The 21,985-nt window shown below is 55.1% G+C and overlaps 9 protein-coding genes across 9 annotated transcripts; 2 read left to right on the top strand and 7 right to left on the bottom strand.

The window, feature by feature from the left end:
- Positions 1-91: 91 nt before the first annotated feature.
- PG998_003162 (centromere binding protein Cbh2) lies at positions 92-1,180 on the bottom strand (the record flags this gene model as incomplete). The annotated part of the gene is made up of 1 exon (XM_066869980.1): positions 92-1,180. The coding sequence occupies one exon, from the start codon at positions 1,178-1,180 to the stop codon at positions 92-94; it is 1,089 nt and encodes a 362-aa protein (XP_066733730.1).
- Positions 1,181-1,614: 434 nt separating this feature from the next.
- PG998_003161 (uncharacterized protein) lies at positions 1,615-2,146 on the bottom strand (the record flags this gene model as incomplete). Its single annotated transcript, XM_066869979.1, has 2 exons — positions 1,615-1,724; positions 1,954-2,146. 2 exons carry the CDS (start codon positions 2,144-2,146, stop codon positions 1,615-1,617), a joined length of 303 nt encoding a protein of 100 aa, XP_066733729.1.
- A 1,472-nt stretch (positions 2,147-3,618) lies between these two features.
- On the bottom strand, positions 3,619-4,413 carry PG998_003160 (uncharacterized protein; the record flags this gene model as incomplete). Its single annotated transcript, XM_066869978.1, has 1 exon — positions 3,619-4,413. The coding sequence occupies one exon, from the start codon at positions 4,411-4,413 to the stop codon at positions 3,619-3,621; it is 795 nt and encodes a 264-aa protein (XP_066733728.1).
- A 375-nt stretch (positions 4,414-4,788) lies between these two features.
- On the bottom strand, positions 4,789-5,510 carry PG998_003159 (uncharacterized protein; the record flags this gene model as incomplete). Its single annotated transcript, XM_066869977.1, has 2 exons — positions 4,789-5,412; positions 5,478-5,510. 2 exons carry the CDS (start codon positions 5,508-5,510, stop codon positions 4,789-4,791), a joined length of 657 nt encoding a protein of 218 aa, XP_066733727.1.
- A 1,575-nt stretch (positions 5,511-7,085) lies between these two features.
- PG998_003158 (TLC domain-containing protein) lies at positions 7,086-8,491 on the bottom strand (the record flags this gene model as incomplete). The annotated part of the gene is made up of 3 exons (XM_066869976.1): positions 7,086-7,598; positions 7,683-8,284; positions 8,371-8,491. 3 exons carry the CDS (start codon positions 8,489-8,491, stop codon positions 7,086-7,088), a joined length of 1,236 nt encoding a protein of 411 aa, XP_066733726.1.
- A 967-nt stretch (positions 8,492-9,458) lies between these two features.
- Positions 9,459-10,565, top strand: PG998_003157 (Leucine carboxyl methyltransferase; the record flags this gene model as incomplete). The annotated part of the gene is made up of 1 exon (XM_066869975.1): positions 9,459-10,565. The coding sequence occupies one exon, from the start codon at positions 9,459-9,461 to the stop codon at positions 10,563-10,565; it is 1,107 nt and encodes a 368-aa protein (XP_066733725.1).
- A 1,015-nt stretch (positions 10,566-11,580) lies between these two features.
- PG998_003156 (uncharacterized protein) lies at positions 11,581-12,270 on the bottom strand (the record flags this gene model as incomplete). Its single annotated transcript, XM_066869974.1, has 1 exon — positions 11,581-12,270. One exon carries the CDS (start codon positions 12,268-12,270, stop codon positions 11,581-11,583), a length of 690 nt encoding a protein of 229 aa, XP_066733724.1.
- A 297-nt stretch (positions 12,271-12,567) lies between these two features.
- PG998_003155 (uncharacterized protein) lies at positions 12,568-13,554 on the bottom strand (the record flags this gene model as incomplete). Its single annotated transcript, XM_066869973.1, has 1 exon — positions 12,568-13,554. One exon carries the CDS (start codon positions 13,552-13,554, stop codon positions 12,568-12,570), a length of 987 nt encoding a protein of 328 aa, XP_066733723.1.
- Positions 13,555-18,000: 4,446 nt separating this feature from the next.
- Positions 18,001-21,060, top strand: PG998_003154 (uncharacterized protein; the record flags this gene model as incomplete). The annotated part of the gene is made up of 7 exons (XM_066869972.1): positions 18,001-18,045; positions 18,094-18,665; positions 18,716-19,242; positions 19,298-19,600; positions 19,671-19,877; positions 19,976-20,422; positions 20,480-21,060. 7 exons carry the CDS (start codon positions 18,001-18,003, stop codon positions 21,058-21,060), a joined length of 2,682 nt encoding a protein of 893 aa, XP_066733722.1.
- Positions 21,061-21,985: the final 925 nt, after the last annotated feature.

The raw sequence follows: 21,985 nt of genomic DNA, 5'->3' as shown, positions 1-21,985 counted from the left end.
GAACGCCTTTCCCCGACCTTCAACACATATTATCATGCTGTTTGACATCTTTGGTCAAAATTCCTGGTTTTATGTGAATCACATATGCATACTAGACGACAACATGGGTACTCATGTGCTCAACAGCCTCCTTAATGGTGCGGAGCATGCGATGGTTCACGCAGAAGGGGCATCGTAGCGGACGGTCACTCTGCGATATGGGTCCACCACTCGTAATCGGTGTCAGCGTCAACTCGTCGGGCGCCTGGGGAGTGAAGCGGGCACCAGACCTGGGAGGGCCTGGCTGCGGGGGTGGGACATGACCTGGCGTGGACAAGCCAGCGATGGAAGGCAGACCCGACTCCTGGCGCTCGCGCTCCTCGCGGACCGCAGCAGCTTCGGCTTCGGCGTCCGCCTCTTCCTGCTGCAGGGCTCGCAGTGCATTCTGAAGGACGACCTCGGGGTCTTCGTCGGTGAAGCCGTCCACTTCCGGTGCAGTCATGGCGGGATGCGCGGCGGCCGGGTTCTCAATGCGACGGACAATCTCGTCGCGAACCCGGGCGCAAGTGGCGAGGGAGGCCTCTACGCCCACGACCCTCATGACGGCGTCGCGGATGGCGGCGGGGCTGGTCTCTTGGTTGATGGTCATGAAGCGCGGGACGGCGTCAACGAGATAAGGTATGTCGTCGGCAGGGTTGGGTGCACTGCCATGGCGGCGCTGTCGTCGTATCAGGAGGCCGTAGCGCTTCTTGAAGCGATGGATCCAGCCCGGGGAGAACTCGGGCGGGTTCTCGTCCTTGTAGCGCGGCAACTGAGAGAAGATGGACTTGGCCTTCTCAGCCAGTTCCTCATTGGAGGGGTTGCGCCCCGACCCGACGACCTGGCCGTGCCAGAGCAGCACCAGCTTCTCGACATCGGGCCAATTGCCGAAGCGCAAGCGCGACCCGCTGAACTGGCTGTCGTTGTCTAGGCGGGCATACTTGGGGGAGAGGGAGTGGGAGATGGTGGATTGCGAGATGTTTTGGCCGAATTGGCTGTAGAACCACTCGATGCAGGCCTTGTGACTGGGGCGGGTTGTTTGCGAATGCGCCCAGCGACGGAGGGCGCGTCGTTGGTCGAGCGTCAACGAGTGGCGCTCCTTGGGACTTTCGACCGAGACGGTTGAATCGTCGGGATCATTAGTCACATCCATGGCCGACATGCTGGCGGCGGCGGGGGGAGGCCTTGGCTTCTAAGATAGAGTTGGAGATGCAATCTCGACTCTCCCTCCTGTTCTTCTCAATTGAATAATTGGCGGATTATTCAACCCAACAGGCGCGTTGGACGAGTGCAATCGGATTGACGCGGTGCTGCCTACTCAATTATGTGGGCTTGGTGCATCAGCGTGTTTAGTGCAGTGCAATGTGGATAATCGAGTTGAATATTCACGAAGAGAAACTTGCAAGAAAGAAGACGAGGGAAACATATGAAGTTGGGAAGAGCGCAATATCGGTTTGGCCAGAAGAAGGAGAGGGATCCACCTCTGTCTTATTGGCTGTTTGGGGACGTGGCACGTGCTTCTTTTGCAATATCCATCTAACCATTCATAATTCATGCACTTCCCCCGTGTAACATGTAACCACTATCAGTGCATCTTTAGGAGTGGCCCACCACCACCCACTTGCTGCCGTCGCCGACCTTCGCGGTGCCTTCAGTCAAGCCTTGCGACTGGCACATCTGCTTGACCTGGTTCGCGTAGTCGGCGACTTGGTCGCAAGTCAGATCGCTGGTTTGAAGTCTTTCCCCCACAGAGTTGGATAGCTGCCGTGCTGTTCTTCGCCAGCGTGTAACACTCTGCAGTACCCCCAGAAAGGGGCCGAACCTCCTTGTCAGCGAATTGGTATGCAACATAGAGAGAGCTACATATCGAAGCACAGTGGACCGGAGCTATCATGTCTCCATTGATTGAGTCGAATAGTTCCTAGGGATACTCACGGTTTATACCGTTGGGGCAGTCGCCTCCTTGATTGTAGAGCTGGTTGACAACGTCCGCCACGTCTTCGAAAAACGGTGAGTTGTTTGAAGTATGGCAAGCCACGTCCGCTTGATATTTATCGTGGACTGGGGTGGCCGAAGTGAGTATGAAGCTCGATAAAGCTGTGCTGGCGTAGGCCTTGGCGAAGTGCATCTTGGGGTTGTTAGTTTATGGCAATCTCAGGAGAGCTGTCTCCTGTTTTGATCATACGTGTCAGATGCCCCTATGGGATGTCAGCCTGGGTACATTTTCCTGCCCAGGGCGTCATTGATTCATATAATTATACTAGGCTTCTCTGATTAGGAAAAACACGTACGTGATGAACGGTACCACAGTTCGCCTGCTCCTATTGCGCCTAAATGAGAGTATTTCAGTTGCACATGTGGAATTCGAACAACGACATTCGCGGCCCACGGGGTCGGACAGAGTGTGCTAAGCCGTAATCTTCAATCATCTCATCCAGCCAAATCGACGACGCCGAGGGCCTCCTGGGTTTTTGGCCAGCGAAGCGGGGCTTGTTCAACCCTTCATTCCCGATTCGCGCCGTGCAAACTTCGAAATGCGTTGACCATCTCGATCCAAGACTGTGCTTCTAGTCCATAATCAAAAAGCTCACTGCCAATTGCAATTTGGCCTTGTGTTCCTCGTGCCGAGCCGTTACTTAAGGCGATCAGGGGCGGTGCCGAAGGACTGGACTTTGACGTAGACAAGGGTTGGCTCATGTCTGAAAGGTCACTGTCATCAGGTAGCAATCCTTACATTTACTGTATGGGTACCTTTCAGTGCCAACCCCCGAAGCGCCCTTCGGCAGCAGTAGTGACACATGGATGGCTTTGTACCAGTCTGAGATCTGACCTGCATACCAGAGGACTCCTGGGTGATCAAGTTCAGCCAGTTAAACCGAAGGCAGCCGGCTTTCTCATAATGTTTTGGAGTTGCGGACTTAATACCATAATCAACTTACTCAGTCTGCTAAGCCGCAATATTCTAGGCACTGCTTTTCGAAGTAGAGGCCCGTCCAATGAGACCGAATACAGCGTGCATCTTCGCAATATCTTGATTTTGGGTCTCATCCATTGCCAGCTATGTCCCGTCCAGCGAAGGCTTGGGCCGGTGTATATAGTGAGTCTGGGATTTTTCACTCAAGAGATTTATATAAACCGGAATTCAGTTCATTAGTACGAAGACGTGACGGCTCGTTACTCGGCCTGACGCCGAGCCATCAGCCACCTGACGACTTCCCGACTTCCCAGGCGTAGACCGCCTCATGTCGCAGTCACAAACCGCCAATGCTGAGCCTGTGCAGTACACGTTGTTCACCCGTGGTTTTGGAGAAATTGACACACTCAAGTTGAAAAAAGAAACTTGAAGTCTCCTGGAAAGACCTGCTTACACCCATTGAGCGATTGTTTCTCAATGACGTTGCCGCAATCGCCGCAATAGAAAGGGGCCGACCCGCTAAGAAGGCAGCTCAGCTCGTCTCCTTCTCGAAAGAAGCAAAGCACATGAAACGCTGGGAGCTGTCTACCAATGTCACCCTCATCCAGCCCGGCTCTCCCGATGGCAGCCATGCTAGAGTGGTAGAGGCTGATCTCCAAAGTCTCACGCGAGACTTCTTTGGTCTACTAGTACCAGTCTTGTTTCCGAGCTTCACGCCCCGCCTTCGCCGGCCGATATGCCCCTCCCTTGGCCGTCCCGAGACCCTCCCTCACCAACGCTGTCAGGAATTGCACGCCCACGGCCACGCCGTCCACTACCATGACCTGCCTCTCGGCCGTTCCCAGCGCCTCTTCACAGGCCTCCCTAACGCCCGTCATCCCCGCGCACCCCAGACACACAGCGTCCGCCCCGCGCTCTTCGACCAGCCTCTTTGCCGCACCCACCACCCCTGCGCGCACCACCTCCTCCGGCTGGCTCTCCAGGCCGAGGACGGAGATGTTGGACGCCTCGCACCCGGCGGAGTAGTGCCCGAAGCCGTACCCGGCGATCGACAGCTCGTGGTTGACGGCGGAGCGCTCGCTCGTCGTGACGATGCCGAGCCTGCTGCCGCACATGCGCGACGCGTAGAGCGCCGCCTCCATGATGCCCAGCACCGGCTGCCGCGCGACCTCCTCGCGCAGCGCGTCGACGAGGGGGTGGTGGCTGAAGCAGCAGACGAGGAACGCGTCGAAGCGGTCTTGGATCGGCACGATGGCGCGCAGGCACTCGGCCGACGAGAGGATGCCGTCGACGCGGCCCTCGATGGCGCTCGGGGCTGGCCGCGGCGCCGTGAAGCCGTGGACCGTGACCCCTGCGGGGATTTTACTGGCGATGCTCTCCAGGCAGCTGTTGGTGATGTGGGAAGAGGAGTTTGGGTTGATGAGGAGGATGGAGATTGGGGCTGCGTTCTGCCCTGTTACTGATGGCAGCGGAATGTCCATTCTACTAATCGCCCTTTAGGCCTTCTCTTTCACCTTTGTCGTATTTTCGGGGTGTAGTATACGGGGGAGGTTGTATTAACCCAGGTTATTTATTAACCCAGCTGACGACCCCGAACATGGCATGTTATTGTGGAGACTACCTATTACTGCCGTCACTGTGCCCATCCATTCGTGTTAATGGCTGCCGAGTTGTCCTTCGCCAATCTTTCCCTCTAAATTCATCTACTTCTCTTGCGGACCACCATGCAGACAACTGGGCTCAATGAGAACTTTCTATCGGACTTGGCTCTCGCGTCTTACACTCCAAGTTGGGCGCTTCTTGACATCAGAGAGTTCGTCTTTTTCGTTTTCCCTACTCCCCGAATTAGATATATGTCACAGTAGCAGATATCTCGATTTAGTTCTTACCGCGGAACCCGCGTTCGTAATCAACGACTCGAATTGTGTCCACATCGCCGTGGCCTGCTTGGTCAGTAGCTCGCAGTTCTTAGGGTCGCACTTTCGAGAGAACTGGTCCGGATGCCACCGCAACCGCTCCTTGCGCAGCCAGTCACAGCTGTATTTGCCCGAGGCCCGGAGGACTTCCTCGAGGTCGTGCTCGCACCCGGTGAGCCCGCCGTCCTTCTCCTTCTCAAACTTGCACGTTAGCTCCTCGCATATGCAGACTTCGTCGGGCAGCTGCGGAAACGTGATCAGTGGCGGTGCCGTGGGCGACATGGAGCTTTCTACTTCCGACCTCCACATGTAGTAGTGCTGCGCCAGCTTGGCTTGCCACTTTTCCTCTTCGAGATCTGCCTTGAGGATTGCGATTTCGCGGAGTTCACGGCGCAGCTTCGCCTCGGCACGCTCTTTTGCACGCGCCCTGCGAACGGATTTTGGAGCCGATGCATCGAGAGCGTCGCAGATAACTTCAGGGTCTTCGGGCACGTTGTAGCCGTATGTGTGTTTTGAAGTTGCGAAAACGTAGTAATTCGAGTCGGATACGTTGAACGAAACGGCCTTGAACTCGCGTTAGCTGTCTGGGCTCCAGCCATGCACTTCTTCTGGTTTGCAGCCTCACTTACTTGGACCTTATTTTCAGATAGCATTTGGCTCATTTCTTGCGCTTCCCATGCTTTTGTCAGAGAGTGACACTGCCGCGGAATATGGCATTTCCATGTTGTGCCAGAATTGGATACGACACAATAGGCACCGTCTGTGTTCCATGCCATGATACTGGGTGGCCCTGAAATCCAGCCTTTAGGTGACAGCAGCGACTGGACAGCTTCCTCAAGGCTCTCGGGCAATTTTGACCAACGTATGATATATCCATCCGATATCAGGAAACTGCCATCAGGTCCGAACCAACATCGCGCCCCTGCGCTCAGAAGAGATATATTTTCCTTTTTGTTATAGGCATATTTCAGGAACAGTTCAGGGAGATCTTTTCCATGGATGACTTTGAGAATAGTCAGCATCAACATACACCTAGTTGGCGGTTGTGCCATGAATAGCACACTTACTATATGTTCCGCCCTTCTTTTCTTCATATGATATGAAATGGTTTTCCCGTGTTGGTCCAAATGCAGCCCATAGGAATGTCTTGATGGTTGAGTTGTTCACTTTGTCCTGGAGCGGCTGGTGTGGAAGATTATTACTTCATTCAGCACATGGAATTAGCAGCTGTACCGTATTCATTCAACAGAGAGGCCTAAGAAAGGTTGGAATATACCAAGACCAATGGTCACCGTTTTTGTAGATGTATGTGCCTTCGGTCCCAAGTGCGTAGAACTGGGTCGGGTGTGAGGTCGGGGTTGCCATGTCGAAACTAACGAGTGCGACCCTTGTGTACTCCGACTACCTGCCTTTGGAGGGACGGGCTGGTAAAACGACCAGGGCAACTCGATCGTGAAACTGGCGAGAACATGAAGTGTTCGTTCCGGAACATGCAAAGTAGTGGATGATCTGTTGGTTGGCAATGCGTGACTCGTTTGATAGAAAACCGTTCCCTTGGATCCAATGTTAGTACATGAGCCCATGTGGGACCCAATGAGGATGTGATCTTGAAAGCAACAAACGAGCCAGTTAGAACCAAGCGCCACAGTAGCGGTGCCTGGGCCCCTTAGCTGTGTTTATAGTGTCAGGGGCGAGATGTCATGTCATTAGGGGCAATTCATTGTTCATATAGCACATACAACAGCCAAGACCGATGGCAGTACATTGCAGCTGCATAAAACCGAGGGGCCAGAGCGTATGTACTGCACAACGGCCTGATCTAGTCACCGGCCACACAGACATTATCTCATCCTTCAAAGGGTCTGATTACATCGCCAACCTTATCGTCGCCAACCTCTTCGGGGAAGGCGCTCGCGAAGGTGACCGTCTTGGGGAAGCCGGGTTGGTATCCGATCGCCGTCCGACCTAGAGGTAGCTTGGTACGAGTTCTGTGCTTCATATCTTTTATGAAGACGTCTTCCTCTTATTACCATACCAAGCCAGGCCTGGGGTCTTCGAAAAGGGATACCGCGGCAAGGGGTAGTCCCATCTTTGCAAGAAAATGACGTTCAAGCGCCAATCAAGGCCTAAACTGCGCCCAGAACAACCATCGTTACAATTACTACATTACAGCTCCAAGGTCGCCCTTTGCTCGATATGGTTCTCAAGTCTAATCCGGATCGGCAATTCGACTTTTCCTACGTGTTCCGGCGCCCGCGCGGAGTCGCACCCGTCGATACGGCGCCAACCCGCCCCGCCCTCTTAAGCCCCACCGCTTTACCACACTGCTTCTCTCGTTCCCCCACCTCGGTCTCGTCGTCGCTACGGACATCCTCGACGGCGCGGCCCTTCAGCATGCGGGCGATCACCCGGAGAATCAGGAAAGACCACGCGCAGATGACGAGCTCCAGGCCCATCAGGAAGGTGAAGAAGCTCGTCAGAATCCCGTTGGTGAGGCAAACCGTACCCGCCGGGTCATAGAAGGGCTCGAGCAGATACGACCGATCCTCGGGGGCTAGAAACGGACCCCGGAGCTCGTCGGCGGTGCCCTTGTAACATGGCACCGTGACGACTCGTGGCAGATCGTAGAAGAAGCTCCAACACACCATCAGGTACAGCACGTGCCGCGTCAATGCCCATGTGCACAGGAAGAAGCCGAAGAGGGCGTTGCAGACGGTCGTACAGCCGAGGTACTTGAAACATTTGGCCAGCTAATAAAACGGATTGTCAGTGAATGAAGATTGGGATGGCAATAGGGCTAGGTGAGTGCCAAATGATGCAGATCGTAAACGTACCGGCAAGATCAAATCCACGACGTCCATCAGCACCAATATCAAATGGCCGACGCGGGTCAGGTGGTACGCATAGGACGCAATGATCAGGGTGATGGTGACAACATGGTGGAACATCATCTCGAAGTAGTCCTTCCGGCGGGCTTCGATGTTGACCACGATGAGTTGCTGCATCCAGTAAGCCCACTGCACCGTTATGTACACCTTCATGAGCCCGTCGATCTCCTTGTGCGGCCAGCCCGCCCACAGCCCGCCGAGGTTCAGAAAGTACGGCGACTGGTAGTACAGGTACACCCCGGACGGCCAGACGGCGCTGTAGTAGACCAGCATCCAGCTCTGCTCCGCGAAACGGGTGACGTCCTTGTCCTTGGTTACGCCCAGGTACCGCGCCAGCGGCTCGAGGACGTGCTGCATTATAGCGGCGCGGATGCCGATGCAGAGCACGATGCACGTGGCCACGAGACAAAGGTCACCGGGACCGGCGCCATACTCGTCTGTGCGCGGGTTATAATACGACAGGCTGAAGAACCTGGACGTATAGGGCTGCGCCGCAGGCACGTAGACGTGTGCGAGTAGGAACGGCACGAGGATCTTGAACGAAAGGCCTAGTGCAAAGTAAGAAAAATCACGCTATCAGCAAGTGGGAAAAGGGGGCAACGCCTGTCTGGGGGGCACAAGGAGCATGACATACTGGCTTGGTTGTCGAAGAGCCATTGAGAGAATAGCTTCAGTTGTGTTTTCTCAACCTTCGATTCCTTCCGTGGCACGGTAAGGGGCGCGGGTGCCTGCAATTCGGTGCTGGTTACGCTCATGGCTCTCAAAAAGAAGCGTCGTCGTTTTCAAGAGGGTTTCAAAGAGGTAAACGCTGGTGATCAAGATGTAGCAGAGGGGAACAGAAACCACAAGGAGCTTCCAAGAAATAATAAACCGCGGTTCTTAGCAGAGAGGGCCGTGTCGCTGAAGATCAGTCTCAAAATCAACTTGATGGTACGACATCCGAGCGGAGTCTGGCATGTCCACCAAAGCCGGCCTCGGCCGCCCGCGCGTCCCGCAAGATTTTCGACTATCTCCGGCCACCGCCTGATGGCTGGGTCGGCGATCTGATATGATCTGCCCATGTACGTTCCGGCTGACATTGCTGCACACATGTTGGAAAAAGGGGCGGCACGGTCCGGTACGCCCTTTACGTACCGCGCGCCCCGAACATTGGTTTCCGATCGGCGATCCCTCTCGAGAGCGTCCTTGAGAAATCAATCATTCCATCGTCTGCCCTGCCTCGAATCGACCGAGTCGATTGCAACGCACTTTTGGCAGCTTCTTTTCTGGCTGCGATCATGACGGCGGGCAGGTTGCCTCTCTCCTCCATTTTCCAAGGCATACATACTGCACCATCGCAGAAAACCCAACATCCGCCTCCCCTACTTACCAACTGCGGGCATGATAAATTAGAGCAACCAGCGCAGTACATGATGCTCGGTGCCTGTCGCTTCTTTAAATACAACTGAAAGTTACAGTACATGATGGCCCCAGCTTAGGTGCATGAGGTCCACTGGAGAACTGGAGAACCCCTGCAGGCCCAGAATGCTTGGCTCGGCAGCGGACAAATGACTTGCAGGTTCAGCTCCACATAGTCGATCATTTCTCAACAGACAATTCGCCACTTTATACCCACTGCCATCACCGTCCTGTTCTAACCTAGAGTTTATTACGGTAACATCCCGCACATAGCCCCAAACTCAACTCGTCCAGCCATCCCCCGGCCAATAGACAATACAGACCATGAGGGTGCGCAGGAACATGCCCTCGCTTGCGAGAAGCTCCAACAGCGTCGCCGTCTCGTCTTGTCGCCCATCGACACCGTCGCAGCTGTCTCCATCATTGCCCGCCACCGCGAGGAGGACGTCCACTACTACCACTACCACCGCGACGAAGGCCGCGGTCACGCCGCCCGGGTCAACCGCCAAAATCAAGGTTTCTCTCACCGGGCCCCAGGAGACCCTGTTGGTGCCCCTCATGGCGCGGGCCGAGGACGCCGCCCGCCAGGAGCCTATCCTCGGCGACAAGCACGCCGTGGACATACTGCAGCGTCTCGATGCGGACCTGTCCAAGTTCCGCGCCGAGAGCCCGTTCGGCATGGGCTCGCGCGACATGTGCCTGGTGCGGGCGCGGCAGTTCGACGAGTGGGCGACGGCGTTTCTGGACGAGCACCGCGAGGCTACCGTCGTCCACCTGGCCTGCGGCCTTGACACGCGCTGCCACCGTCTGAAGTGGGCCGACAACGGAAACGGGAAGAAACCCCAACGCAACGTGCGGTGGCTCGACTATGACCTGCCCGACGTCGTCAAGCTGCGGAAGCGGCTGGTGCCCCCGCCCGAGCACGGCGACTACACGCTCACGGCGGCGGACGTGACGAAGGACGAGTGGCTGCGCCAGATCCCGACGGACCGGCCGACGCTCATCATCATGGAGGGGCTGACGCCGTACTTCGACGAGGCGACGGGCAAGCGGCTGGTGCGGCGGCTGGCGGAGCACTTTTCGTCGTCGCCGGGCTCCGGAGGCGGGGCCTCCTCCTCGAACCCGAACTCGAACCCCGCGACCAAGGAGATGCCGCACCAGCTCATCTGCGACGGCGTGGGCTCGGCCATGAAGTTCTTCGGGGGCCTGCTCAGCATCACGCGCGCCACGGGCTCCACCTTCGCGTGGGGCTTCGACGACCCCCGCGAGCTCGAGCAGCTGCACCCGCGCCTCCGGCTGCGCGACTGCGCGCGGCCCGCCGAGCTCGCCGAGGCGCGGCGCTTCGTCTGGCCGCACCGCGTCTTCATGTCGACGTGCTCGTACATTCCCAAGCTGGACAATCTCATGTTTTATCTGCGATACGATTTCTGAGGGGGGTTGTCTGGAAGAAGAAGATGAAAAGAGGGGGTCGACTACGAAAACGTACGTTTCTATCATCGGCCGTTTATGGGGAATGAAGACTCGTAGCGGCTCCGCTCGGCGGCCCGCGGGAATTGTTGCTTTGGACGTTTGATTTGCACAGAGATGGCATGAGTAAACGAGAAGAACGAGTGTGATAGATTAGATACAGAAACTTAGCGACGGCGTTAGAGGCGGGAAATACATATGGGGCCTGTGCAAAAATAAGAGAGAAGAAGAACCATTGACGGACTCGAAGAAGTGACCGTAGAGGGAGTTGAACCCTCTTACCTTTAAGTATAATACACATAAGAATTCTACCGCTAGGCTACACCTGCCCGGTCAAGAGAAAGGGCCCATTCAGACATATAATGACTGCTTCTATGTGTTTGAGATGTAGATAGAATTAAGATGCGATGTGGTTAATTCAGTTGGGCAGGCATTATAGTTTGGCGCATTCCTGAATGGCTTTTTGTTGATGGTGGCTACCACCTGGCGTTGATTCCCATTTCATAATTGTTTACATACCATATGCACATAGTCGGCAGTAAAACGTTCAAGACGCTCAAGTATTGGCATTGTGTAGTCAGATTTGAACGTATTTTCGTCTGGAAAACACTATATACAAGGATTGGTGATGCTTTTACCGAAGTATGCAGTGTCCCCAATGTCCCCCAGATCGTCCCCTGTCCAACACCTGCAACACCATGCAAAGTCTAAATAAATCAGCTGCACACACAACTGCTGCTCATCCATCGCCGGATGAAAAATGCGCCGAGAGCTCATTAGTGAATAAATCATAGAATCCAGTAAACACGTTTCCCGTGGTCGCCCGTAACTCCTTGTATGTGTAAACCCAACCCCCAAAACGCGTAGTAAGTCGCCCATGTAAAAATATACATATATACGTTCGAACGGGAGGCAGGAGAACGTCTTCTTTCTCTTCTTCACTATTGCATGTGGTCCCCCCAGTGTCGGTTTCAGTATATTACAACCACATCAGATTCCGGTTCTGCCTCCTCGTCTGCTGCCAAAGCGGCCGGTCGCCGTTCCCGCCCCGCCGCGAGGGCGTGTACGAGCTCGTGGAGCCCATCGAGGCCGTGGACCCCGGCGGCGGCTGGTACTGGTACGGGTTGTTCTGCGCCCCGTGCTGGTGCGGCGGCGGCGGCTGTATGTTCGTCGGAAGGTGGCTGCTGCCGCCGCCGCTGCCGTCGGGGTACGTGTGCACCGCGCCCGCCGTGAGCGGCGTCGTGTCCTCGTCCTGCACGTGCCGCATCGTCGAGACGTTGTGGTGGAACTCGTCCGACCCGGCGCTGTTGTTGTTCAGCCCGTGGCCGGGCTGGAAGGTGTTGCTGTTGAACGAATGCGGGTTGTTGGAGTGGTAGGGCGTCAGGGGCGTGACGACGGCGGCGCCGTTGCCGTGCCCGCCGCCGCCGCCGCCGCCGCCGCCGCCGTTATAGTAGCTGCTGCTGCTGCTGTTGTTGATGTACTCGTTCGCGATCGGCGTATGACCTCGCTCTCGCTCGCTGCCCGCTACGTGCGCCGCGCCGTAGGGCAGAGGCCAATTGCTTCCTCGGTCGCCAGCACCATGCCGATCGGTAGGCGAGCTCGGCGAAGGTCCCGAGATGGCCGAGACGGGAAGTGGTGGCAACGGCGCGTCGCGATGTACGTTGCCCATTCCAGCAGTGGCCGGGTGTTCCCACTGGTGGTATGGCTGGGCGTGGTTGTTGGGGGCGTAGTTTGCGGCTCTTCCTCCTCTTGCCAGGTGGGTAGAGGCGCGAACGCGGCGCCATGAGATCGTACAGGACTGTTATGGGAGAGAGCAATCGTTAGCAAGTTTATTACGGGTTTAAGAGCGAATTGGGTTCAAGCCACGCCTACGTGGCTTGCTTGGCGACACAGAAGGCTCAACCCGTTTGAAACAGGAGAAGCAAAACGGGTTTTGTCGCAGATTCGCTATGACTTTTTGGATGACTTACTTGTTGTATTCGCCCATGGGTGCCGGGGCAGGATCCGGGCCCGGACCCAGTCGCTGGTTGCGCCGCCGTCGCCGTCGCAGTAGGCAGAGCAGGAGCGCCGCCAATATCGCTAGAAAGGCCAAACCCCCAATGACTCCGCCAACTATAGCGCCAGTGTGGTTGGGCCCTGACCCTGTCGCGCCTGTCGCGGGAGGAGCAGCTGGCGGAGAGTTGGCCGTGCCAGCTGGGGTGTGACTAGTTGAAGTCGCCGAAGCCGAGCTCGTTGGGGAGCTAGAAGCTGGTGAGGAAGAGGAGGATGCTGCAGTAGCAGTAGCAGAAGATGGCCTAGATGTGGAGGACTGCGTCAATGAGCCCGGCGTGTGCGTGAGCGAGATCGAGGTCGCCACCAGGGGAATGCTGGGCTGCCCGCTGGCGGCCGTCTGCACCGAGGTGGCCAGGCTGGACGCCGACCCACAACCGTACTGGAAGAAGCCGCCGGCGAACGAGTTCTTGTAGCACACGTTGGAGCCCGTGCAGGTGTAGACGTAGGGGTTCGCCTCGGTCTGGGCCCCGCTGTTTCGGTCCACGCAGCCGGTGAAGACGCCGGTCGTGCAGCTGCCGCTGTTGGGGCAGCAGCCCATCACCTTGTTCGCCTCGTCCAGCACGCAGTGCGACCCGGCCGAGCACGTCGCCGGCAGCGCCGAGTCGCCGCCCAGGTAGCCGCATATCGTGTTGTCCACGGCCTGTCGGCGGAAGAGCTCGTGGGGCGAGACGAGGGCAGGGGCCGCCGTGGGCAGCGGCGGCCACAGGCTGACGACGTTCAGCTCGTGGTAGTCGATCGTCTTGGTCTGTCGCGGCAGCGACAGGGCGTGCGCGTTCGCTAAACTGCCACTACCCCCCAGCAAGGTCGAGAGCAGAAAGACGGCGGCCGCCGGGGGCAGGCGGAGGAACATGTCGCGGAAAGCTGAGGGGGCAGTTGGTGGTGGTGGTGGTGGGAGAGCCATGGCTCGCTATAACCCCGATGACATCGGATGGGAGGAGTTGCTGGGGCCCTGGATATATGTCGGTTCAGGTTTCGCGGGATGGTAGTGGCATCAAAAAAGGGAAAAAGGCAATAGGAAGAGGTCGAACGATGGGAACGAGTGACACTTTAAACTACATATGAGGCACGAGGGGACACATAAGGCGCGGCACTGACTACCAAAGAGGCAAACATCAGATCCGATCCCATAACCTTAGTCGGTAAGGTAGGACCAACTTTGCATACCTACACATACATACATAAAAAGGAACCAGGATCACACGGCCCCAAATAGGGCCCCAGGGCTGTGCTGTGTGATATGGCCAGAGAAGGCTGTTACATGCAGCGACTCTCGTTCTCCGGCTTCTGAATCAAGAGAGGTAACCTTGCTGACTACTGCTTTGTGTGCTGTAGCTGCATGCGTTGTTTCCTCTTGCCAGAGGGCTGGCTGGGCTGCCTTGTTCCCGGGATATCGTCAGATCTGATCCATTGTGGGAGGAAATCCTTGCCGAACTGAACAGAAATAGTAAGGTGAGTGGTGAGGTAACCACCTCCATTGCCGCATTGCGGAGACTGGGATTTAGACGAGCCAATACCAACAGTAAGTTGCGGCTGTGGACGGACGGGTTTGTGCTGGCTTCGCCACCCGTGTGTCGCTAAAACATTTCCAAAGGTTGTGACGTTGGGTGTGCAGGGCCTGGCGTGCATTCTTTTCCGTCTTGTGCAGCATCGTATTCTGAGTTGGGACACACTTCCCGCCAAATGACGCCCTCCATTCGGCAACGACCACATGCCTAATGCGCAAGGCAATAGACACCTACGTGCAGAACGGAGTACTACGTGCTGCGTGCAGTATACGGGTTGCAGGCAAAGAAAGGTGGGCAGCGGGGTGCGCGAGGGATAAGACCAATCAGACACAGCCTCCCCCAGCTGTTCCAGTTGGGCTGTTTCTATTTTCATCCCGGCCCTAGTGGCAATCACCAGTGACTGTGGCAGTGCTTGCTCAATTACTGTTGGCACTATTGGCTTTGCTGGATTCCCACTCAAGACCCTTCTTGCTTTCCCATAAGGACGCCGAAGAGCACAATCAAAGCCATATGTTGCAGCTGCGCACTCTCACCAGCCTCTCTCGCCACTACAGCGATGCAGGGGAAGCTTTGTACGATGTCCAAGGCCGAAAGCAACAAAGGAAAGTATATGCACGTTTACGTGATACTGCCCCCAAACATGAATGAGTGAGGGCGACGACGTACACAGCTTCATTACCACCAGTCTTGCGGTGTATCAGCCGTACGCCAGATTGCCAGGCCAAGTGAACAACCCAACATTGAATTGGCCCCAGAGACCTCGAGCGAGTTGGCATTCAATATGCCAACCGAGATGTCGGGAAGCAAACTTGCAGAATTGATGTGGCTTTCGATGTAACGCTTTTACGCAGCTTTATTACGGCCCCCACGCACCACGCCTACATATACATACTTGGCAAGTCTATTTTCCACCCTTTAAAACAATATTGCTTATTTACCAATCTGGAGGATCGGTTATTGAATTTGTGTATTTGCGCCTGGCAAGATGCTGCAACTTTAAAAGTTGCATTTCCCCGTTGAGCCGTTTCATGGCTACACAATCCTGGGATAGAGTTGCTCAATTAGCTTTCGGGTTCGACGATCATTGGGTTGTTCCCACAGGGACGGGCTTGAGGCTCAAGGTTATTGCGGGAACGGTTCGTTGAGTCGCTCCTTCCTTTGAAGCTAGTATGGAATCTCGAATCCCAATCCTCGAGTATACTTTGCAAAACCATCGTTCGTATTCGAGTTTCACGGCGATTCAGTGGCAGGGCCGGCCAGCCAGCACTACTGCCTCCAGCTTGGATGCATGAGTCGAATCGTGTATTAGTAGAATCTAGGCCGACCCATGTATGGCGAGTTGGTAGCTGGGGAGAATTACTGCTTGACGAATGAGCTTGCGTTGCATTGCAGCTGAAGTGCCTCCCTTGCTGGCCTCAAAGCCTCGAAGCAAGCAGTTCGAGGCCTTCCTATGCCACAGACACCGCGCCACTCAAGCTGGGAGCTGAAGCCCAGTAAAAGGCAGTCCCAACACATCCACCGCGGCTGATTCCAGGCATCAAATCCATCTGCTTGGCTTGCGCTGATCTGGGAGAATCCTGCACGCTCTCCCGCCCTGGTCTTCTCTTGCGTACGCCTCTCCGTATGCGGAGCTACCCCTTCGGAAATAGGTAAATGAATACCTAGTACCCCTTGCCAAAAAAAAAAACGTCGTCTGGGTTTTTCATATGGGGAATCCATGCCTAGACGGCCCTTCTTGTCTAAGTACTTGCATATTCTCCGGGGGTCTCTTGTTAGTTCTTACACAAGCCAAGCGACCGAGGCCTGAGCGACGGGCATCCACTCTTTCGACAGGCAAATAGTCCTAAATAAGGTTCGACCAGCAAAGGCCGGAGATGAGAAGCGAGACGCGCTCCGCCTCTCCGCCCATCCCACCCGCCAACCGAAGCTCGTGGAGTGCATTTGCTGCATGACATGGATATCAGCCAGCTGAACCCGTCCCCGGCTGTCGCAATCAAGAATCTGTCACCAGTGGGAGATCACAATTCATCTGTCTCTTTCCAAGGGATGATAGATAGGCCCGAAGCCTTGGTGCCCGGACCGGTTGGTTCGGGATGCCAAGCTTACTCAGACTAACGTCAGGTATCAAAGTACGCAGGCATTGTGTCTAATGGCCTAGCCTGCCGAGATCTCCCATCAAAACAGCAAACATCGATTAGAGCAAACAAGATCTAGTCACATCTCGCACACTAGATAGATTCGATCTTGATGGGAGAGATCTGTTTCAATGGTAATTGATGGTGCCTATCTAGAGGTAGGCTAGATTGGCAAATCAACCGATAGAGCAGACTCTAGGTAAGCAGCCGCCGATAAGTTAAACTCTGTTCAAGTGGGAGGCCAGGCACCACCAGGATCGGAGTTCGCGCCGGGAGAATTGCATGTAAGTCTCCCAGTCGAGTGTCGAGTTCGGGGGAAGTACGAGAGATGGATGGATGGGTGGATGCTGCTTTTCAACTACTGTGACCACTTAACTTGAAGAAGCGGCTTACGTTCCGCGGCCGGATGCCCACCTTGCACGACTCAGGTAGCAGGGTACCTGCCGAGGGCTCGGGTGCATGGGATATGTTGCAGATATATTGCTACAGGATCTTCCCTGCAGCTCTCGGACGTTACCCTATCCCATCCGAGGTATCAATCCGGTGGGCCCGAGTAAGTGGTGACCCGCGAAGCAAGCTATCAGACGCCGTCGACTCTAGCCTCGACAAGACCCAGCACACTGGTTCGCACACCGGGTCTTACTGGGCCATGGACCTTATCGGCAGTGCACCGCGGCGACGTGGGAAATCGGAGCCGAAGCTGAGTAACTAGATCTTGCGTTTAGTCAGTAACTCGGTAGGCTTGCCCGGTTCCGAATCCTCCATGACAAATGTAGCTATCCCACCATTCGCCCAATATCGTGAGGCTAGCAGCACTATCGATGTGTTTTCGAGCGAGTAGTTTCTGCCTCATCCCCCTACATGGTGTAGATCGTATGGCTTACGCAGCTTGCGTTGCTGTATCCCAAACAAGCAATGACATGCATCAAATAACATGACGATGTTGAGCCGCTTGCGATCAACCATGCTACTCAGCTACTGTACGTTATATTAGCTAACTACTTTTCCCCAAGGACGGAGAATCTGATAGGCAGCTGTCAAAAAATAGCTTCGTGCAATACTTGATTTGGAGAGGGGAGTCGCAGTCCAAGCTCAAAGCTCAAACGTTCAAGCTGGGAAGGAGCCACCTTAGCTCGGCTTGTATAATTGGTCTGGACCGCTATCTCCATCGTTAGCCCGCCCTTTAGGTCCGGCAAACGGTTCCCAAGAAGGTATTAGTTACTGAGTGCAAGGGTCGTGTTCCAAGTTGCCGTGATGGGCCTGTGAATGCACAGGGACTGAAGTGAGGATCAGCGGCCTCGCCTAGAGGGCACTAGACCTCCAAGTGGCACCTCCTTGGAGGATTTCTCAGTAGAATCGGCTACCTCGAGAGCTATACTTGAGGTGCGTTATGCAGTGCTGGCCAGGTACGTATCTCATCTCGTTCATCTTGATTGTTGCGGAGTCATGCGTGGGACATGAGTTCTATCGGGACCCAGCTCACGGCCCCTCCTGGAATAACCAGCTTAAGCGAACTGATAAATGCAGTGTTGTTCCCACTCAGCAAGTGCCGACATACATCTACAGAGGCTTTAAGTGACGGCTCCTTCCTGTTACCGAAGGCACATTGCAACCCCAGCTCGGCTTTCAAAACTCCAGCCGAGCCTTCGAACGCACACATCCAACAAACCAGCTGCGCGTGTGAAGGGACACCTCGAAGTCGAAGCCATGGCTCCGGTCAAAAGCGAGGCTGCGCTCAGCCATTGCCACAAGGTGAGCATCATCTCCAAACATACGGATATGCAGATATGAGATGGCCAGGGAACTAACACAAAACGCAAGGCTACTGTCTTGGGCAACAGGATCGCCATCCACATGCTCGACTTTCTCAGTACAGTCAAGACTCACCCTCAGGGCTTCGTGGAGTTGGCCAACGAGTTCCTGGATCTCTGTCGCATCATGTGGGCCATAGAGGCTGGACTCACCGAATGCACACGAACGAACCAACAGTTTCCACCCGAGATGATCCAGGAGATGGACAAGAAGTTCCGCTCCACCTATACGGACTTCCAGAACCTCGACCAATGGGTGGGCCGCTTCCTCGAGTACGAGAAGCGAGGAACTATGGGCAAGATCCAGCGGGGTTGGCGCAACATGTTTGCGGACAACGATGTCGGCAAGATGAGAGAGTCCATCGGAAAGGCCCTAGAGTCCTTAAGAATGAGTTCTCTAGTCTTCCAGTGGTCTCTAGGCGACTCCAAGATCGATGACTCCTTCGGAATGGGCTACACGGGTCTCGCCGCCGCCCTCGAACGAATTCAGCGAGGCCGATCAGTTACGGGCATCACCAAGCTCAAGTCGCTCGAGCCGCACCTGGCTCAAATAGAGGAAACGTCCCCAATTTCCGCACTCTTCCCTCTCCCCCGGTTCTCGAGATGGGCAGGGCATCTTCGACAAATCTTTCGCCTTTCGATGTGATTCGAGATGACAACAGCTATCAGCAGCAGCTCTCGCTTTCGCACCATTCCCACCGCGCGCCGTCGGTTGCCAAGTCGTTTTCTAACCATACAGTCTCGTCGCGGTCAGGCAGAGACCGCGTCTTCTCACAAGCCGAGAGTATGGACAGGAGGGGTACGCAGGACGTCCTCGGTCTGAGTGGGATTCTTGACAGCGAGACAACCGTTGGAGAGTACGAGTCGTCAGATTCCGGTCCTATCAAAATCACTCGAGTCACAGCAGACCCCGTAAAGATGCCTCGATGGAGCCCTCGAAACTCTGCCGCGTCTAGCACGCCAGCTCACAAGTCGGCTCTGGTTTCGGCCATCCAGGACAGAAATAGCAAGCTTGTCGAACAGCTTCTTGACCGTGGTGTCCCGCCCGACACTGGTCCGGATAGCCACGCTCTGAAAGAAGCTGTTATGCGCCATGACCTCGAATCAGTCCGCCTGTTGTTGCTATTTGGAGCTGATCGTAGGTTTCCATTCTGTTCTCACATTGGAAGAGAAATCGCTAATTGGATATCTAGCAAATTCTGCTGATAGCGATGGTATCACCCCATTATTTGCGGCCGTTGAAGAATCCTTCATTGATGGCGCGGGTCTCTTATTGAAGTACGGAGCAGACTCGAACCTAGCTGCTGGTCCGACCCTTGAGACGCCTCTTGGGCTCTCTGTAATCGAGGATAAGTTCAGCTTCGCGAAGCTGTTGCTGACTTACGGAGGAGACTCCAACCACGTCATGGGTGATGGCGACACGATTCTGATCAAGTCCATTACCAAAACGAGGCCGATCAGGTTCATCAAGCTCTTGCTAGCGTACGAATCAGACTGTAAGTCAACATTTTTCACTTCCTCTTTTCTACCTTCAATCTCTGCTGGCTTACTGACAATGGATAATAGCCAATGCAAAGAATAGAGAAGGAAAGACGCCTCTTTTCGAGGCAATCACAGCCTACCGAGCCGATATTGTTGCTGAGCTACTGGACGCCGGAGCCAACCCCAACCTGCCTGGACCGAAGCATATGCTGTGGCCAGCAATACACCATACACCTTGCCTGAGGCTTCTGCTTGCGAGGGGCGCCGACCCTAAGAAGGCCCCTGGAATCAGTACGTACCCCTCCACCATACCTGGAAAATTAATTCTCAAGGTTGCTTGTAATTGAGCATCTTGATATTTTGCATGGTGACTGACACATCATCTACAGTGGAGCTGGCGGCTTCGGTGAACAGCCTCGAGTCTGTACGATGCTTACTCAAGGCCGGCGTTGACCCCAACACGAAGAAAGATGGTGTCTACACGCCATTGTGCAGTTCGATCAGAGACAATCGTGCCGATATATTCCAGCTTTTGCTTGCGAATGGCGCCGACCCGAATGTCCCAGCTGCAGAATATCCGACCTTCAAATGTGTCACTCACCACCGACCTCATTTCCTGGCTCCGCTGGTGAAGGCAGGCGCGGATCTCAATTCGCCCAAAGGAATCTTGGAAACGGCCGTTCAAAGTAACAACGCAGAGGCACTGGACTGGCTGCTGAATGCTGGCGTTTCTCCAAATGACAAGGTGCCTAAGACCGGAGCTACAGCTCTGACAACGGCCATCCGAGAAAACCGACCAGAGTTGGTGGATCTCCTGTTGAGCCGTGGCGCTGATCGTAAGTTGCATGCCCCTTTTTATCCGCCTAGAGAATAGTGACTGATCCATTGTATAGCCAACGTGAGAGGCCAAGATTGGCCGGTGTGTATGGCAGTCAAACAACCACACATCCTAAAGAGACTTTTACCCGCGCTTGCCGAGCCCAGAGCCTTCAAGGGTGTGATGGAAATGGCAGTAGTGGCAAACCAGCTGGAGAGTATCAAGCTTTTGCTGCAAGCAGGCGTGAGCGTGGAGGATCGCAACGGCGGCGTCTTCTCGCCGCTTACTACGGCGATTCGCGAACGGAGCAAAGACATTGTGAGCTTCCTTATCGACGAGGCTGATGCAGATGTGAATGCGCCGGGCGAGCATCTCCCGATTGTAAAAGCGCTACGACGCTACGAAGACGGCGACACGGAGATCATCGAGAAGCTCCTGGCTAGCGGAGCGGATCCGAACAAGATCTATCGTGGCCATTCCGCCTTCATCCAAGCCGTGGAGAATGGCGACTCACATGTGCTTCAACTGCTTGTTGACAAATGCGGCGTTGACCTGAATGCCAAAGATGATAACGGCATGACCATTCTGGAGATTGCTCAGAGCCGTGGTTGGGATGAGGGAACCGAGATCTTGACGAAGGGCAAGAGATCTCGTTAAGGGAGGGATAGGTTTGGTCGTGGCCATTTCATTTGCAGGGTGGTTGCTGTTGCCGGCACTTCACAAGGCGTTTCATTTGTTTCATGATACACCCTTCACGCGAAAATGTTTCTTATGTCATTTTTCAATTCTTTACCCCCGCGTTGTTCTTCCCGAGTCGAGCAGATGTACGATAATTAATACGGGGGTCGATGTGCTCAGGGCATATCCGCGGTGTGCCAAAGGCGCAATCATTAATGAGAAAAGAATATTCTTGTCAATTAGCTTACTTTTACCATCATTTGATTCATTTCAACGATTCAAGACGTTTACCGGGGTTTTGAGTGTTCGGGATCACGAGGAAGCCCCCCATGCTATTTTAGCATGCCATCGGGTGCCAGCCCCCGCCCCCTCCATGATGCGGTAGCACAGGGCCCTGCATAAGCGGCTGCTGCAAGACTGTGTCTGCTCAAGCCACGACAATTTTAACAGGGTAAAGGCGCAGGCCCGTTCCTTGGCTGCCTACTCTTTATCTTTACGCGAGCAAAGCTAGTCGCATTGAATGTATCGTGGATTGATATGGATCAGCAGGCGTGGTCTCAAACGACGATCACCGAATGTGACGATAGATAGCGGGGACCCCACAGCTGGAAACTTGACTCGGTGGGCTGGGATGGCATGAAAGATAGGCCCAACAAGCTTTAGCTGTATCCGCCTGGGCCAGCTTTCCCAGCTTTCGGCCTCCATGCAGAGGCGCCATCATGGGCTGCACGGACTCTTTCGTCCGCTTCTTCGGGGCGCCTGGCGACCTTCAAAAACTCAAAGTACCCCTGGGAGGCGGCTGAGGAATAGCAACAACTTCTACCGACTGGGCTGGGTTTTTGTCTCTTCAAAGTGACTGGTGTTTCTTCAGACTTGGGAATCGCCTTCAGACTCCTGGCTCCGT

This window comes from Apiospora kogelbergensis (genome assembly GCF_038363985.1).
Source record: "Apiospora kogelbergensis strain CBS 113332 chromosome Unknown utg000002l_segment0_segment0, whole genome shotgun sequence".
NCBI lineage: Eukaryota > Fungi > Ascomycota > Sordariomycetes > Amphisphaeriales > Apiosporaceae > Apiospora > Apiospora kogelbergensis.
The sequence above is the reverse complement of the archived record's forward strand: the minus strand, read 5'-3'. Positions and strand labels throughout refer to the sequence as shown.